General features: G+C 41.9%; 1 protein-coding gene across 1 annotated transcript in view; it reads right to left on the bottom strand.

Annotated features, from left to right (window-relative positions):
* The window catches only part of ANTXR1 (ANTXR cell adhesion molecule 1), a 121,537-nt gene that overhangs the window by 64,356 nt on the left and 38,077 nt on the right, over positions 1-19,104 (bottom strand). Inside the window, exons 5-12 of the mRNA XM_069943121.1 lie at positions 18,327-18,360; positions 13,704-13,783; positions 12,280-12,348; positions 10,341-10,421; positions 5,333-5,393; positions 4,741-4,839; positions 3,362-3,431; positions 2,898-2,976 (exon numbers count right to left, since the gene is read on the bottom strand). Of these exons, the coding sequence (XP_069799222.1) occupies positions 2,898-2,976; positions 3,362-3,431; positions 4,741-4,839; positions 5,333-5,393; positions 10,341-10,421; positions 12,280-12,348; positions 13,704-13,783; positions 18,327-18,360 (573 nt within the window). The remainder of the gene's footprint in view (positions 1-2,897; positions 2,977-3,361; positions 3,432-4,740; positions 4,840-5,332; positions 5,394-10,340; positions 10,422-12,279; positions 12,349-13,703; positions 13,784-18,326; positions 18,361-19,104) is intronic.

Consider the following 19,104-nt stretch of genomic DNA (forward strand, 5'->3'; position numbering starts at 1 on the left):
AGGCGTATGCCAGGGAGAGGGTGCAGATTCACCACTTCTCTGTGGTGTACGCAACCTGTATGCCCCGCTCACCCAATGGGCAGGCTGGGGGAGCTTGTGGGGGCGTGACAAGGCGGGAAGGAGGCGTGGCCTTATTTATCATGATTTAAGCCTGCTTGCAGGCGTAAATCATGATCCAAATCTACAGCTGCTGGAAGCTGGAAGTAGATTTAGTACGCTGGGTGCAGGTTCGGGCGCCCGGCCAGCCGGATTCACTAAGAGGCCTCTTTGTGAATCCTGCCGGGTAAATGGGGGCGGGGCCTAATATAAGATGGTGTACTTGTACACCAGTCTTCATAAGTCCCCCCCTATATGTGCATAACTAGTATTTGGACAGTATTTTGGTCAGAGTGGGTATAAGGAAGGGCAGAGAGACATTGACCATGTGATAAGCACCACCAATAGTAAGTCTGTCTGAGGCCCTTGTGGTACTGTTATATAAATATGCGCTAAAGGTTTAACTGCTTAAAAGGGTTATCCTGGAATAGAAAAAGCACAGCTATTTTCTTGCACAAATTTTCACCACCCCTGTGTGGCATTGCAATGCATCTCAATTCACTCCAATGGAACTAGCTGCAAAACCCACACCCAGTCTGAGGACAGGAGGTGTTGTATCTGGAAGAGAGTTTGTTTTTTTATGCCTGGACATCCCGTTTAATTTTGCTGCCAACTTTAATTTATCCTTCTATTATGAAGGAGGAGAGAAGAGCCATATGGGGGCTTGTTTTTTGCTGGACCAGTTGTATTTTTGAATGGTATCTTTCGTTTTACCATACAACGTACCAAGGACCAATGTATTGTGGTACCATAGGGTGAAGAACATTTCTATAAGGAGACACTGTAGGCTGATAACGTACCATGTCTGGCATCACTGTGAGTTCAGGAGGAGGGGGCAAACAGGGAGAAAATAGGCTTTCCATTAGGCTAAAACAGGAATCACGTGGAAAGTAGACTTGACATCTTGTCATCTTGCCACCCGAACAGTCAGTTAGTCACAGAAACAAAATGAGTGACTGTGCAAGAGCAGAGCCAGTCTAGCTCAGGGGTCCGCGTGATATTCACCTGTTCCTCTGGTACCAAGCCTGGTGCCACTCCTCAGTATGGCTACATGCTAACCAAACACTATGGGGGACATTTATCATCCCTAAAAGGTGTATTTTTCGGTGGAAAATGGCCAAATGCAAATAAATTTATTTGCACATGGCCGTTCTGCGAATAAATACTCGCATCGCATTTTCCGCTACACAAGGAGGGTGGGGAGTGGGTGTGGAGGGGGTGGAACGGGGGCGTGGACTCTGGGTCCGCTTAATTTATAATTTTTCTCACCTAAAAATTATAAGGAAATCTACGCCAGCCCTGAGCACACTGGTGCGCAAGGGATTTATGTAGAGGCAGTATGCCTCTATATAAATCTGTGTACTGTCGGTGCTGCGGGGACATTTTTAAGCCGGCGCAGAAAACGCTGGATTTAATAAATGTCCCTATCTATGTGAACTCTACCTATGACTTCAATTTGTAGGGAGAGGAGGGAGTCCATTTAGGAGCCAGTACAGAGGTACTTTGTGTGCTCCTATAGGATGCCACGTATGGCACAGTACTCTGGACTAATTTTCCACTTAAAGGGTTAACCTTAAATATTCCGGAGTCCTCCTAAGCATTTACTGGCAGTAGCTTTCTACATAAAGTTTGCAGTCACAGCTAAGTTGCTGCAGCTGAAGTTCGGTTTCTCTGTTCCAGATGTGACAGAAAATAAAAACAACAAGAAAGGCGCTCTCGGTGGGAGGTATATGGTGGCAGAGCGGTTTCCTGTCACAGAGATTTGCAGCATAGAGCCCTACAGCTACCTTATTAGATGTTGCAATACATAGCAGATATCAGAGGCTGCCCATAGACATCAGATAGCTGTCATCAGGTCCCGCTGATTTATATGGCGTCCTCTCACAGTAATGTGTATGCTGCAGCTCTGCGTCCTCAGATCCCCTCTTAGAAGGAAACATAAGTCACACGGTCTGGATTATAATTGGTCCAATCCCTCGATTACCCCAGAGATAAACTGAGCCGCAGATTTACCGAGGAATACTCTAGGCTATTGGTTGTGTTATGTGTTGTTCTGTGTGCTGTAATCTACCTATATACCATATGACATCCCATATGAAAGCCAGGAGGAGAGGAGAAATCTCAGTCTTTCCTTTCTGACCTGTTGTTTATAGTCTGTTCCTGGCTTTGGCTTCAAAAATCTCTTTGTACAATGGGGGGAATGAAAGGTGGAATCTGATTGGTTGCCAGGAGCAACTAAGACAATTCTACTTTACGGGTAGCTTCACACAGACCGGAGTTTGCAGTGAAATGGGACCCGGGACGCTGCATGTATGAGACCCGGCCCCTTTAACCCCCCCGGCTGGCCGCCCGCAGCCCCGGCCCCTTTAACCCCTTGGCCGCCTGCCAGCAGCCCGCAGCCTGCAGCCCCAGCCCCGAGCATACATTACCTGTTCGGCGCCGCGGCTGTGTGCGACGCTCCCGACTCTCCTGGCTCGCCATCAGCCAATCAGGCAGCACCAATTGGTTGATGAGGAGCGAGGGGAGCCGGGAACGTCGAACACAGCCGCGGCGCCGAGCAGGTAATGTATGCTCGGGGCTGGATCCGCTGCGTGTATGGGACCCATTCAGCTTCACAGTACAGGATCCGCAGTGGATTTCGCTGCAAACTCGCAGCGTGAAATCCGCTGGAGATCCAGTACGTGTGAAGCTACCCTAAACCATGTTTGATAAATCTCCCCCATAGTGTCTATAAAATGGTAAGATTGGTCCTATTGGCTGCTTTATATACTATAGGTAACTGGAGAGGTTCTGTTACTTACACAATGAGAGCTGGTAATGATGACAGAACTGGAGATGAAGCTCAGGCCATCGTTCATGCTGACGTGGAGGGTAGCTGTCCTGAGAACAGAAAGCAGAGAGCATTGACAATCAGCTATGGAATTCTACTTGATTTCATTGCCCAATCCCTCTGGGCTATGTTTCTTGCTCTTTTTGAGTGTATACAGTACCGTATATATATATATATATATATATATATATATATATATATATATATATATATATATATATATATATATCCTGTGTGCACATGGATACTACAATGGAAGGGGTAACTGAAACTGCATCTTGTTGATTGTGCCCTGTCCTTAGGGAATGCGGAATATACATATAATAAGTCCATCTAGTTCTAATAATGTAGTGCATATTCATATAATATTACTAATACATGACAATATGACACAGAAAATCTTTCTAATGGATCAGTTCAGTACTTGTCTCTTACATGCCAACTTCTTCTAGGACGGGTGCAGGACACAGCAGGTATGTGTCTTCCACAACCAGGGGCTTCTCATCTAGGATACAAATGGAAAATTAGATTTACATATATATTAATGTAATCCTGTTTAGTCTATTATAAGTTTACAATCGGACTTGTATAAAGCTTGGATCAGTTGGTGCTACTGAATGCTTAAAGGGATTATTTTAGCCTAGAAAGAGAATATATTCTTTCCATGAACTGCTCCACTCTTATCTATGGGTTGTGCTTGGTATTAAGGGCTTTCCAATCATATTATTAGATAGCATAATACTATGATATGACATCACTTTATGATTCAATGGGAGTCTGGTTTTTTTTCCCGCCACCCAGTAGTGCTCCTGGTCACCCGAATGTATATGACCAGTTCCTATTACTTGAAGAGATCCATACTGCCACTCCTTGCTTTGGGCCACTATGTATGTAAGAACTATACCAGCACTGCATCCCCTTCATTATCATGATGGGTGAGGATCCCACCCATCATTAAGCAATGGTATATCATAGTGGAAATACAGTAATGTAAAGGGTAGGGATGGTCCGAACCTGCCGAGGTTCGGGTTCGTACGAACCCGGGCTCTCGGCAATGATTCCCGGTGTCTTAAACCTCTGTGGAGAGTGTGGATAAAGCGGGAGGACCGCTTGGAAAACTGGGATACAGCCTATGGCTGTGGTTGTATCCCGGTTTTCCAGGCGGTCCTCCCGCTGTATCCACCCTCTGCACAGAGTTTAAGACAGCAGGAATCATTGCCAAGAGTCTGGGTTCGTACGAACCCGAACCTCGGCAGGTTCGGACCATCCCTAGTTAAGGGGTTGTTCGCCCAATTTTTTTTTCTTTAAAATCAACTGGTGCCTGAAAGTGGTATATTCTTTCCAGTCTGGAGAGAAGGGGAGGTTTATTATGGGAACTGCTCTTGACAGTTCCTGACATGAAGAGAGGTGGCAGCAGAGAGCACTGTGTCAGCCCGGAGAGAACACACCACTTCATGCAGGGCATACAGCAGCTGATGAGTACTGGAAGACTCAATATTTATTAATAGAAGTAAATTACAAACTTCTGGCAGTTTCTGGCACCAGTTGATTTGAAAGAATTTTTTTGGTGAACAACCCCTTTAAGTCCTAAATCCCCTTTAAGTGAATGCAGTTGAGGTGTAATTCATGACACAGCCCATGAGTGGTACTGTTTGTGCAAAAGGCAGGTGGTATTCTAGTCTTACACAGATTTCTTAACCAGTTATATATAATATAAACAACATATTAACATTATATCAAAGCTTTGGGAATTATTCATGTTTATCCATGTTGGAACTTGCAAATACGATGCTTATGGAGGAATATATACTTACTGAGAGAGGTCGTATCATTGATCCGGAAACTGCAGAGAACTCGATCAACATTGCGGGCATAGCGGAATCCATTCCCTCTAACAACCACTTGAAAGGACTCTACAAGTAAACGTTGTAAATCACATATATAGGTATGTTATATATGGCATATGTGTATTATTATATTATTAAACTTATCCCAGTCCATCCTAATTGTAACAGTTTGTGAATAGGATTCTTTACACATTAGATAAAAGACTTTATAATGTACATGTGGATCTTTCGATGACCACCCCCAAAAGATGATATCGGCAAGAGAAGAGAAGCTTCCCGATCCTTAGTCTTGAGGAAATAAGCTGCCACCAGTGGGGACTGGCAGCGGCTCACCCCTCATCTCTCCATTCAGATCACATAAACGCTGAACCTATATGTGTATGGAGGGATCATGAGAAATGCATATGTAAAGAATTCCATACACATCTGTCACATGTGCCCCTACAATAATTTCTCTATATCACAGAGAATGCATGTCACTTTATGGAATGTGTATTACCTCTGATTATTACGTCCCCATTTATCAAGTGTTTTATAGTCTGATAAATAAGGTACTTACCTCCAGCGCATATACTGGAAGGCTCTGCGGCTAGAATCTCTATACAGGACATCTTTAGGATCTGCACGTTACAGAGAAACATATAGATACTGTAAAATTTATATATTTTATACTAGCAATAACACAATGCAAACTGAATAAACAGAGGAGAAATCTAAATCACATGTACATTGGCTGGAACAATCGTTGGCCAGACCTCTCTGTAGAATTGTAGGAAGCAGAGCAGTTACTATAATAACAAAGCCCCATATAAAAATTTCCAAGAATCCTTCATTCTCCTTTGTCACGCATTGCCAAAAAGTATATGAAGTGCAGCTATCCCTTTGACTAGTGATATCTTGTATAGCTACACATAGGCTGCTAATGCTGTAGTTGGCCCATGCAGAGGATTCCCTGAGAAAATATGTATAAAGATATAATGGCTGTTGGGGAAATTAGTCATGGGTCAAATTCTTACAGCGTCTGCTTAAAGTATCAAAGGCGTTAAATTATTTTTTGCAGAAATCAATAGTACAGGTGATTTTAATAAACTTTGTAATTGGGTTCATTAGCCAAAAAAAATATTTTTATCATGAAAAAGCAGTTTGAAGCTCTCACCCCTGTCTTCATGGTTTTCCTATGGAGAGAGGGAGATGAGGAACCAAAACAGGATAACAAAGAGTTAATTTACAGCTACATCACCAGGCTCTCTCCTCTGATGTCACCACTGACCTCTCTGACCTCTGAATAGCACTCTGAATAGCTCCCCCGCTGTGCAATCCTTTGTTCTCTTCTCTCTGCTGCTGACTAATCTCCCTCCTTCCTCCTCCCCCCTCCCCCTCGATAGCTCAGACAGGATCCGACTGATGGAAAAGAGTGGAGATTTCCTGATAATGAGCAGTGGATGAGAGAGAGGAGGGGGAGCTGGGAAAAGGCTTTTTAAATGCAGATAATGGCATATTTGCCTAATAAACCCAATTACAAAGTTTCCTACAATTGCCTGGACTATTGATTTCTGCAAAATAAAATTTAACAACAGTGACTCTTTAAGGGTAAAAGTCCTGTATTAACAAATTTTTCATTAAAGGTTTTTTACATATAAAGAGTAGATTATTAGGTCAGCTATAAAAGATGTCCCATATTGCTTACACTGCTACTTTATAAGTAGTGAGCCTATCTATTTCTTTATTGTACCTGTCTGAGGTCTTTTATTACTACTCTAAAGTGTCATAGAGGCGTGGTCAGGACACTTCAGTGCCTTGGCCACGCCACTATGACACTTCCGAGTGACACAAAAAAACATTATTTTAGGTGACTGAAACCTCAGGCAACTACAAGAGAGGTGTGGATAGTCTCACAGCTTGCCGACCTATGTTAGTAGTTTGGAACGTCTATTTCCAGCTGACAGTTTTCCTTTAGGCTATATTCACACATAGTATTTCCGTCAGTATTTTTCAACCAAAACCAAGAGTGGGTTAAAAAAATACAGAAACTGTGCAAATCTTTCCATTTTAATTTTGCCCTGTCAGTCCCACTCCTGAGTTTGGTTGAAAAAAGACTGACCAAAAGACTGACGGAAATACAATGTGTGAACATAGTGAAAACAATATTCATTTAATTGGCTGTAAACAATTACGATGATTTTTTTTATGTCACCTACAACCAAATTATAGTGAAAGCTTTTTGAGAAGACAAAAAATGTCGTCTTTTTTGGGAATGGTTGAAAATAACCACATTGCAAAATGTATGATAGAGTGAAAATCTAGACTGGATAAGGAGTGGCCTACCCAAAGGGAGAGGTGTTACCGTATATATTATAAGTAAAGAGAGCGAACCTCATGCATTCTCGAGTCCATCCGAACCCAATCGTTCGGCGTTTGATTAGCGGTGGCTGCTGAAGTTGGATAAAGCCCTAAGGCTATGTGGAAAACATGGATATAGTCATTGGCTGTATCCATGTTTTCCAGACAACCTTAGAGCTTTATCCAACTTCAGCAGCCACCGCTAATCAAATGCCGAACGATCGGGTTTGGATGCACTCGATTATGCTCGAGGTTCGCTCATCTCTATTTATAAATAATCGTACAAGCCAAACATGTCACTACCCACAGCTTTTCTATTACCCAGAGAAAGGTACAAAGACCATTGGCGGCCATGCAATGTTAAACTTCACAGCTGCTTCCTTGTATTCTAGAAACCATCTGGGCTTCAGGCCGGGCCTTGTCATCCACACAGCTGACCGAGCTGCACCCCATAATGCTTGCACCCCCAGAAATCGGGTACTGCAAAGCGTCAGTGATTACCACGAGTGTTAGAAATGGTGCTGGGAGACATCAGTGTAATATACCCCACTTTGTCGAAGAAAAAATTGTGGACTCTACTCGGTCCTACCTATTGCTGTACCAAGTCAGGGTGCACCCCATCTCCAGTCATCTGCTGTAACCCACTTATGTTCTACCACCCTGTATTTGCACTTTATTATCTGAGCCAAGTAAAGAAGAGTGGATTCCATTAATCTTAACCATATTTCAGTTGTCTAAATTTGCCCCAACTTTCATTGTGTCCTACACCTACACCAGGGAGTGTCTGGGGGAACTATGACCATCAGCTACAGTGTAGCCCCCCCCCCCCCCCCTGGACCAGCACTTTAGAATGTGCCTGACTGTGACCGTCTGTGGCACTGCAAGGCCCAGCCAGCCCATAGGTTCTGTCTCACAGACCATGGTCGTTTCTCTAGGGCTGCACTCACACTGCACATTCTCTGTCTCTCTATAAATTCTAAATTCTAGATCAAAGATTGTCAGGTCTAGGACTGTAGACCTATAACATTGGTGAATGTGATTACATTGTGACGTGCAATCTGCTGTTTGTTATAAGAAAACACCCCTTCCCTTTTATTGGGTGCCGTCCGCAGTAATGAAACAGTTATACAATACCGCTTGTAGCTTCTGGAAAAAGAATTATCTCCACTTGCAGATTTTCACCGAGACTTTTTCTGCAGAATCTTGGACGGCAGCCATAGAGTTTTTTCTGCTACTTCAGCGAGCCCCGGACCATTGTGAGACTACAGCTATTTTTCTCTATAATAACCAGCATTTAGCATACTAACCCACTTTTGACACTATGGAGAGAATGATTAATGTGGAGCTTTGTTTTTCTCATTGACTGAGCCTGCGTGCCTGGATCTGCACACAACTTCTAGTCTTGCCCTCGGGGCTCCGCAGATAGAGATCATAATCCGCGGCTGTGATGAGTCGGTGTTCTGCTGGGACCTGCTCCTATAATATTATTTTACAAGTAATTATCTCATATTCTATTTGCTATTTAAGGTAAATCTAAGCTAAATCTAACCTGCCTCTTAAAGGGGATATCCAGCGAAAATCTTTTTCTTTCAAATCAACTGGTTTCAGAAAATTCTATCAATTTGTAATTTGCTTCTATTTAAAAATCTCAAGTGTTTTCATACTTATCAGCTACTGTATGTCCTGCAGGAAATGTTGTCTTTTCAGCATGACCCAGTGCTCTCTGCTGCCACCTCTGTCCGAGACAGGAACTGTCCAGTGCAGGAAAGGTTTTCAATGGGAATTTGCTGCTACTATAGACAGTTCCTGTCCTGGACAGAGGCGGCAGCAGAGAGCACTGTGTGACACTGAAAAGAGCGCTTAAAGGGGTTATCCAGCGCTACAAAAACATGGCCACATTTCCCCCTCTCTTGTCTCCAGATTGGGGGGTTAGGAACTCAGTTCCATTGAAGTAAATGGAGCTTAATTGCAAACCACACCTGAACTGGAGACAAGAGAGGGGGAAAAGTAGCCATGTTTTTGTAGCTCTGGATAACCTCTTTAACCAGCAGCCGGCAGTGTTATCTTTAGCTGGTCTCCCTGAGATCAGTGATCTGTTTCTCTTATCTCCTAGGGAGCAATGCACCTAGGATTTCACTGCATTGAGCGCTTTAACTAGCAGCCGGCAGTGTTATCTTTAGCTGGTCTCCCTGAGATCAGTGATCTGTTTCTCTTACACTGAAAAGAAAACAATATTTCCTGCAGGACAGACATACAGCAGCTGACAAGTATGGGAAGACTGGAGATTTTGAAATAACCTTCTTAAACCAGTTGATTTAAGATTGAAAAAGATTTTAGCTTTAAGCCAAGAAAAGTGACTAAAACTAGATGGTTTAACAACCCGTTGCCTTTGTGTCGTAGGTGGGATGACGGCTTTAAATAACTCTTCACATTTATTCCAAGTCCGGAAATAGGACTAAATATAATAAGCAGTGGGACCGTCATGCTGAACTTTTCCCACAAGACAGACGCCATCTACATAGATTATTGTATCATCACTTTAAGAGGGAAATTCACCCATTGTCATCTCTTAACAAAAATATTTACAGGGAGTCTGTGAATAGATTCTCCAGTTTCAAAAACTATAAAAATATGAGCTGTAAAGAGGCGGACATCTCTACCCTATGCTGACAGGTCTCTTTACACATATACGATTCCTATCATGCCTGGACAGACCAAGCTTTAGCTTTAGATGTGAAGCTTCCTTGACTATATAGCTATGTTCCCACAACGTCTTTTTAGTAAAAAAAAAACAAAAAAAAACGGCCGTTTTTTGACAGTGATGGCCGTTAATAATGAAGGCAAGCATTAAAAAAAAAAATGTTTTTCACCTAAGAAAGACTTAAGATTTTTAAATAGTAAATCAATCTAACTTTCTGACATCAGTTGATTTGAAAGAAAAACTAAATTCTCTGGAGCTCCCCTTTAAACGTGAATTTAAACATTTTATTTACAGTATTGCACAAATGATTTTTAGTAGAATTATCTTACAGCTGGGTGTATTCTGCTCACACTTAATATATTCACTTTTTTCTGGAACCTTTTAATGCTCAGAATTGTGCATGAAAGACTATGTAATAGAATAAGGTGGTTACATTGTTCTTAGCCAGATCAGTGTGTTCTCATACCAGAATGAATATTCTAATACGGAAATGATATCCATTTATAGCCAAGTTGGTGTTACTCACTGAGCCTATGATATCATGAAGAGCCTCAAATCCTCCATTTACAGGGAAGACGTGGTCCTTGCTGTCAGCTATCCGAGCCAGCTATGTGTACGAAAAAGAAAAGCAAATAAAATAATGTAATAGACAAAGAATCACATAAGACAGTGTAGACTGACATATATATATATATATATATATATATATATATATATATATATATATATATATATATATATATATATACAAGACTGAGTGGGCCTGGATGCTGTCACATATATAGGATGTTTGGGTCATTATAAGTAGCTCTTTGTATAATATATATATATATATATATATATATATATATATATATACACTGTATAATGACAAATATGACTATGACATCCATTTTATACTCTTAAAGGGGTATTCCCATCTCAACTAATGTAGTTATACTTTTGTGGTTTGTCAAGTTAAATATTTTTGCAAATACATTCATTTACCAAATATGCTGCTCTTTCCCTCCTATTGTTGACAGCTCATTGTCTAGGTTACCAACCACCACTCTGCTCTAAAAGCAGTGGTATGGCTGGTACATATATAATTATAATATACATATTTATATATATTATACAGTATATATACACTATATTGCTATATATCTATACCAAAGCTATATGTACCAGTCAGATCGCTGCTTTTAGAGCAGAGTGTTGGTTGGTAACCTAGACAACAAGCAGTCAACAATGAAAGGGAAAGAGCAGCATATCAGGAGAAGAAGTAAAGTCTGCTAAATGAATTTGCAATATTTAACTTGGTGAGCCCTACAAGTTTTGATGGGAATAACCGTTTAAATCCTGGCCTAATGATTTAAACTAATGGTGCGTTTACACGAAACGATAATTGACCCGATCGTACGATTAACGATGTCGGAGTAACGATTTTTTTTTCATAATGATCAGCGTTTATACGGTACGATATTTCGTATGGAAAATTCGTTTTGCGATCGCTTAAGCCTATCTCACACATTGGTTAAATCAGCGAACGACTGTTCACACGGAACGATCTGCGAATTTTTTGCGAACGACGATTTGAGAACATGTTGAAAGATCAAAATGAACGATTTCTTGTTCGTCGTTTGATCGTTCGCTGCGTTTACACGTACGATTATCAATCGAATTCGATCATTATCGTGCAAATTCGCACGATAATCGTTATGTGTAAACGCACACTTACAGAATGGTAGATCCCTATGATTTTTAACTTCTGAAAATTCACCTTTGTCAGGTCTTAGGGAGAGTATACCTCCTAAGGACTATTTGGGTTCCTGGGTAATAGAAGGTGGAATCCAGTCTTATAGGCCATGGCAGAAGAGGGCTGCATAATGTGGTGAAGAAAGGATATACAAAATGGCACTCTCCAAATAGAAATTGCCCCTCCTTGAAAAGGTGCATGAGTGGATTTGCATATCCTCTCTTCCCAGAATTCCCAGTGCAGCCTGAATGGCCTGTAAGTCTCTATATGCCTTTATGACGCTCTCCTCAAGGAGAATGGTTACCTCATTGCTATTATCATTTGGAAACTCCATGACTACAGCTTGTCTTTCTACCGACCTCTATGAGCAGCAGACAAGTTGAATTGCGTGAACGTTAAATCCTCAGCCTCTTGTCATATCACCGTCTTGTATCTGGCCCATTATGGCAGCATTACTGGGGCTTTATTAAAAAGCCATAAAAGTAAAGAGGCCAGTGAGTACCTGCCAGCAGAGCAGCCTGCAATACATCATCTGCTTCCATGTAATATTTCTCAATATACACTTCTATTATTCTCTGTGTTTATATATGAAACCTTGTGTCATATTGTTGGTCGGCAGCCAGGATTAGGTGGAATCGAGAGAAAAGTGACTGCAAGGCCTGAACTTGGCTCAGAACACTAGAGATTTACTCCCACAGCTTCACAGAGGATTAAACAAACAGAATACCTGCGTCTCATTGAAGTCTTTTACCCCCACACAATACACCTGGGCTCCCAAATCGCGAGATCTGTTTGCCTGAAAGATTTAAAAAAAACATATATTTAAGGTTAATACCTGAAGGATTAGGCATTTATTTCATTCTGTACTGTAAAAAAAATCCTACTTGGTAACCATGAACAGGCAGGTAATGGACCTTTTTTATGCGTTTTTTTATAGCGAGTTTTGATGAACTATCCTTACAATAGATCACTAATATCAGATTGGTGGGGTGCCGACTTCTGGCTGTAATGTTCTGCAGATACAGAGAACGGAGATGTAAGCAGACAGCGCCATACATTGTATAGTGGCTGTGAGGGGTTACTGCAGCTAGGCTCCTGGTTACATTAATGGGAGCATAGCCACAGAAACCCTTCATGGCCAATGGGCAATGTATGAAGCTGTCTTTTTATGGGCCTGTTCTTGTCATAGGTCTTGCAAATAGCTGACGGGGTACTGACTATTGGATACCCACCAATGAGATATTAGGACTGAAATATTTAGCATTGAAAACCACTTTAAATGAGTATTCTCTTCTGACCCTGTTATGCCCTATGCCCAGACCCCAATTGATCCTTAGAATGGAGATACAATCACCCCACAATGGACAGAGTGTTCCATTTATTCTCTATGGGGGCACTGAACTCTGAAGTGCTCATTGCCCCCATAGAGAATGAATGGAGTGCAGGGCATGGTGGCTGTACAGGGATTGGTTGGGGTGTGGAGTGTCAGACTCACAATGATTAACTTGTTATCCTCAGCCAAAGGATAGGGGAATAACAAACTCACATGGGAACAGCCCTTTAAGAATTTTTCTACACTCTTTAGACCAGAGAATAAAAGCATTTTTTTTAATGTTCTGGAAGCACAGATGGATATATGAAAGGTACCATGTGTAACAAGCTTTGGTGAAATGAGAGTTGAGATGAGATTTGTTGCTATGGACAAAACCAGACAGTGTTTGCTTCCTTCAGATTGATGAATCTCCTTTGTAGAACTTGTTTGGTTAATTCGCTTAATGGGGGACATCTAAGAAACTTACGGCCCGGACGTACGCCAGGGAGAAGGCGCAGATTAGCCCCTTCTCCCTGACGTACGACTGTCGTATCCCCCGCTTGCCCAATGGGCTGGCAGGAGGGGCTCAGGGGGGGCGTAGCAAGGAAGGGAGGACGTGTGGCCTCCTCCTGCATCACATTTATCATGATTTACGCCTGCGGAAGCCTGCTGGAAGCCTCTTAATGAATACGGCCAGGAAACAGGGGGCGGGGCCTAATCTAAAACTGGTGTACAAGTACGGTGCTCTTCATAAATCCCCCCCAATGTGTCTGACATATACGGCACTGTATTCCCAATCAATGAAAACAAGCACTGTCACTTTGCAGACTGATCTGTACCTCTCGTTCTGCATAATAAAAGAGGTCCTCGTGCAGCTCTCCATCTGTCAGAGCAATGATGACACTTGCCGTTCTGTAACCTGCAGACATAAAAATATTGGTTAAGATTCAATAAATGTGCCCAATAATTATATCGCTCAAATGGTTTTAACCCAACAAAAAAAAAAGAGTTGTCCCACTAATAATTATTTATTTACATGTAACAAGGCAAATTAAAATATGCTTTTAGCATAGATCTGGCTGTTACATACTTGTTATAGCACCCCCTGGTGTTCACTGAAGTCCCTCTCAGAACATCCACCTCATATGACTATTAATGATGGTCACACATGCCCAGTAGGTCAGTCAGACCTTCTGGATCCTCATGTACATGGACAGCAGAGTGTTTCCTGGTGTTGTGCAGGGTAACCAGTAAGTCAGTGCACTAGGAGCATAATCTTCCCACCAGCACTGGACACATTAGGCGGACATTCTGAGATAGAATGAAAGGAACACCAGAGGGCGTGATAACAAGACTCCAACAGTAAGGGCCCTATTACACAGGATTATTATCGCGGGAAAAATCTTTTATGTTGTTTGATCATCGTCCTGTGTAATTGCATGTAATGATCGAAAAATTTTGCGTGCGTCCTTGATTTCCTACTGATCTGGACAGTTCTTGACACGGACAGAGGTGGCAGCAGAGAGCACTGTGTCAGGCTGGACTGAATACACCACTTCCTGTGGAACATGCAGCAGTTGATAAGTACTGAAAGACTGGAGATTTTTTAAATAGAAGTAAATTACAAATCTATATAATATATATCTATATTTTTGCATTCCCCTTTGAAGATTAAAGTCTTTAGTGATAATCATTAGACTCATTATGTCTGTTGTAATAAAACAATTGTTCATGTTCAATGGAATTTAGCTTCAGCTGTCAGAACAAGCTGCGACCAGCATCAAATTAAAATTAAATTTGTTTTCACATGTAAAATATTTGTAATAATAAGAACAATTTTTTACATTAAAGATAGGTCCAACCACTTTAAATACGCCTCTGGGTACACTCCATTGTAAGGCTTATTGAAATGCGGGCAAATTATTCCATCTAGGGTCAAATGTATGGAAACGTGCTCTCACTGACACCTAAACACAATTGAAATATGTTTTTCTTCACTGTCTTTTTTTGCTTTGGATTCCAGTGGGTGGTATCACTAATGAAGGAATGGGGAACCTTTGGCCCTACAGCTGTCGCAAAATCACAATTCCCATCATGCCATGCTTTGGCTGTCCAGGCATAATGGGAGCTGTAGTTTTGCAACAGCTGAAGGGCCAAAGGTTAAAGCAAACCTGTACCGGCATGTAGCCACCCCCAAACCACCTATACTGCTTTGTATCGGTCCTCACGCCGCGGTTCAGAAGTCAGCCTTTCTCCTGTTGCCGGTATCGTGAAGATAAACTACTTTTATAGGTGTGGCAGGACGGGGAGTCAACCTGGCATGGCTTAGAGCATCTGTGCCCTAGGTCTGCAACACCTCTCTCCCCGCCTTCATCCAGCCCAGGGGTGTGCTGAAAGTGTAGGGAGGTGAGGAGAGAGGCGCTGCAGGCCTAAGGCATTGGTGCACTAGGCCACACCAGACTGAATCGCCATCTTACCACAGCAATAAAAGTACTTTACCGACACCAGGTGAAAGGCTGACCCCTCTGAACCGGAAGCGGTGTGAGGACCTCTACAACACAGTATCGGTGGTTTGGGGGTGGCCACATGCCAGTACAGATTCACTTAAATGCATAAGCATGCATAGCTATATAGCTGTCAATCATCGAGTAGGACCACCGCCCACTGGATTCCTAAGCCTAGAAAGTTCAGGGATTTCAATCCTATTCTATGAGCTATGCTGACTATTCTCCAACAAAATCACATATCATGAGAAGAAAGTGGTGTGCTCAACCTAAAGTCAGAGGAAAATGTCGTGTCTCAAGTGCACTACCTAGTTCTGCACCTAATAGAACCTGCAAATAAATGAATAATAAAAATGAATGGTAGGCTCTCTAAAGGCAATTGACATATATGGGCTCTGAATCTGTGTCTTATGGTGTATGGATTGTATATAACATGTATATAGACACTTCTGAAACAAATATTTGGTTTTGGTTAAAATATTATACTTTATATTTAGAAATGTATAAAATATATAGTGAAAGTACAAAATGTAAAACAGTAGAGATAAAAACAAATATACGGTAGAGCACAAATATATATCTCCTTTGTAGGTATGCTTGCTCAAGTATGAATAAGTAGTGATGATGAATAAGAGGTATTCATAATATTATTTCATCAATATAGGTCTTATATATTTTTCATTAGCCACTTATTACAGTCTTTTATTGCGGTGCAGGGCCCTTGCTTTCCGCGTATCCCGTTATATTTACTGTTCACTCTTATATTCATAAAGGTATACCGTATTTGTATGCGTTCATGTGTTATTAATGGAGTCACACATATAGTTATATGCGGTGGATGACCACCTCTCACCAGTCTCTATGGCCGTGCGGGCTCCCGGTGGTGTAGTTTCTGTTATGCAGCAGTTGATAGTATTGTCTGCCATTGTAACAGCTCTCGATACTGTATCTGTTAGTGGGGGTTGTAGATGGTAACTCCCCCACTTGGTATCTTTGAGGCCGGATCCGTGTCCTGGCGTTCTGTTCGTGGCTCCTTCATGCAAATCCCAGTATATAGGAGGTGTCCCCCCTCTGACGTTTGGGTAAAGTGCTTTGCATGCGGTGCGCTCGTGCACGCGCGTGCAGGATGAGGGACGGATAAAAATTTTTTATTAGTGGCTGAATATTTTAAATATATTGCGGTTCAGGGAAGAAACCTTTGATAGCTATGGTGAGTGCAATATCTTATCCAGACTTGTGCTGTTTGGGGGCAGCTTCCTCCGCCGGTGGTGCTGGCTGGGTTTTGGTGTGGCATTTTTGGGTCTGGTCCTGTGGCATGGGGGTTCCATGGCCTCCCTTCCCTGACTGTGCACGCCTGCGGGGGTGGTGGTCGCGGACTGGCACAGTGTGGACTTAGTGTAGGGACCCATGTGTATCAGTTACCTGCACGCGGTACATGGGGCAGTGTGGCTTGATCAATTCACATACAGAATTCTGATGTTTGTTATGCAGCCGAGAGGTACTAGTATCAGCCATAGGTGTGAGGTGCAGCACTCTTTTTCTTCCCTGAACCGCATTTTGTTTCTCTCTTTTCTCCGTGTATTGCACTCCTCCTGGTGAGACCCACATGACCGCAATTAGCAGGAGACACCTGAGTGCACATGGTTTTAATCCCTCCTGTCTATCCCATTCTGTCTTTGATAGCTATGGTGAGTGCAATACCTTATCCAGACTTGTGCTGTTTGGGGGCAGCTTCCTTCGCCGGTGGTGCTGGCTGGGTTTTGGTGTGGCATTTTTGGGTCTGGTCCTGTGGCATGGGGGTTGCAGGGCCGTTCCATGGCCTCCCTTCCCTGACTGTGCACGCCTGCGGGGGTGGTCGCTGACTGGCACAGTGTGGACTTAGTGTAGGGACCCATGTGTATCAGATACCTGCACGCGGTACATAGGGCAATGTGGCTTGATCAATTCACATACAGAATTCTGATGTTTTTTATGCAGCCGAGAGGTACTAGTATCGGCCATAGGTGTGAGGTGCAGCACTCTTTTTCTTCCCTGAACTTTAAATATACTGCAACCCTGCAGACACGTTTCAGGATGATACTCTTTATCCTTTCTTCAGTAAAGAACGTTGCAGACTGCAATGTTCTTTACTGAAGAAAGTATAAAGAGTATCATCCTGAAACAATACTATCAACTGCTGCATAACAGAAACTACAACACCGGGAGCCCGCACGGCCATAGAGACTGGTGAGAGGTGGTCATCCACCGCATATAACTATATGTGTGATTCCATTATTAACACATGAACGCATACAAATACCTTTATGAATATGAGGGTGAACGGTAAGTATAACGGGATACGCGGAAAGCAAGGGCCCTGCACCGCAATAAAAGACTGTAATAAGTGGCTAATGAAAAATATATAAGACCTATATTGATGAAATAATATTATGAATACCTCTTATTCATCATCACTACTTATTCATACTTGAGCAAGCATACCTACAAAGGAGATATATATTTGTGCTCTACCGTATATTTGTTTTTATCTCTTCTGTTTTACATTTTGTACTTTCACTATATATTTTATACATTTCTAAATATAAAGTATAATATTTTAACCAAAACCAAATATTTGTTTCAGAAGTGTCTATATACGTGTTATATACAATCCATACACCATAAGACACAGATTCAGAGCCCATATATGTCAATTGCCTTTAGAGAGCCTACCATTCATTTTTAAAATGACATATCAATCTTCTCAGCTACTTTTCCTCTATAACATGCCGCTGTTGGGTCTGATTACACGTTCAATACCACAGGTTCCCTTTAAGGCACTGGTTTTACAGAAACTACTTTTGATTGCAAGATATCCGCTAATAATCAGAGCAGTTGTATAAATGAGTTGGAAACGAGAATCCCTCTATTATAATATACTAGATATATTAAATATAACATAGGAAAATAATCACATACCTTTGTGGTTCTCATGATAAATCTGTTCACTAGCCTGTATAAATGGGAAAAATATTATCCAGGTTAGTATCCCAATAGGCACACGGAAAACAAAAACAATCCGCTTACGTTTTACTAGCAACTGTAGTGACATGTGACCATAGGGATGCCTGTGATTGGTCAGCCCACCATGATGAGGCCCACCAGTCCGACCCCCTACTATCTGATACTTATCCCCCATCCTTATCTATGTTTCTTCATCAATTTCTATATTTTTTCCTTTTCTATGTTTTGTCACCTTTAAATGTAGTCTAATCTACTGACATCACTGTTATAGAGCTGAAGAATCTGAGCAGATAAATTGATTTGTGGGGAAACTAACAGAACTTTTTGCTCATTCTGATTTAGGAGTCCAGTAGGCGGTCCTGCTCCATGATTGACACCCCTCTCTATGTGAGCATGCATACAAAGAAAGCTGTCAATCACTGATTCATAAATCAGAATACTGAATATTTTCCCACCATGCCATGTATTAATCTGCTCGGCTCCTCCGCCTCTATAACATGATATTGTCACATAGGCTGTCCCACAAATTCCCTTTAAGAGGAAAGCTACAGACATGTTTATAGACTGGTAAGTATGGTTTATAGGTCGAACGCCATCATTTTTAATGTAATTACCCTAGAAAATGGGTATATCTATGTTGATTTATATCCCCCACATCCTTGATGGCTTAGCCCTGACCTAAGATTACCCAGTAACACATCTGACGGACAGTGCATTGATCATAGTTGTTTGA

The sequence above is a fragment of the Dendropsophus ebraccatus genome, chromosome 1, assembly GCF_027789765.1.
Source record: "Dendropsophus ebraccatus isolate aDenEbr1 chromosome 1, aDenEbr1.pat, whole genome shotgun sequence".
Lineage (NCBI taxonomy): Eukaryota > Metazoa > Chordata > Amphibia > Anura > Hylidae > Dendropsophus > Dendropsophus ebraccatus.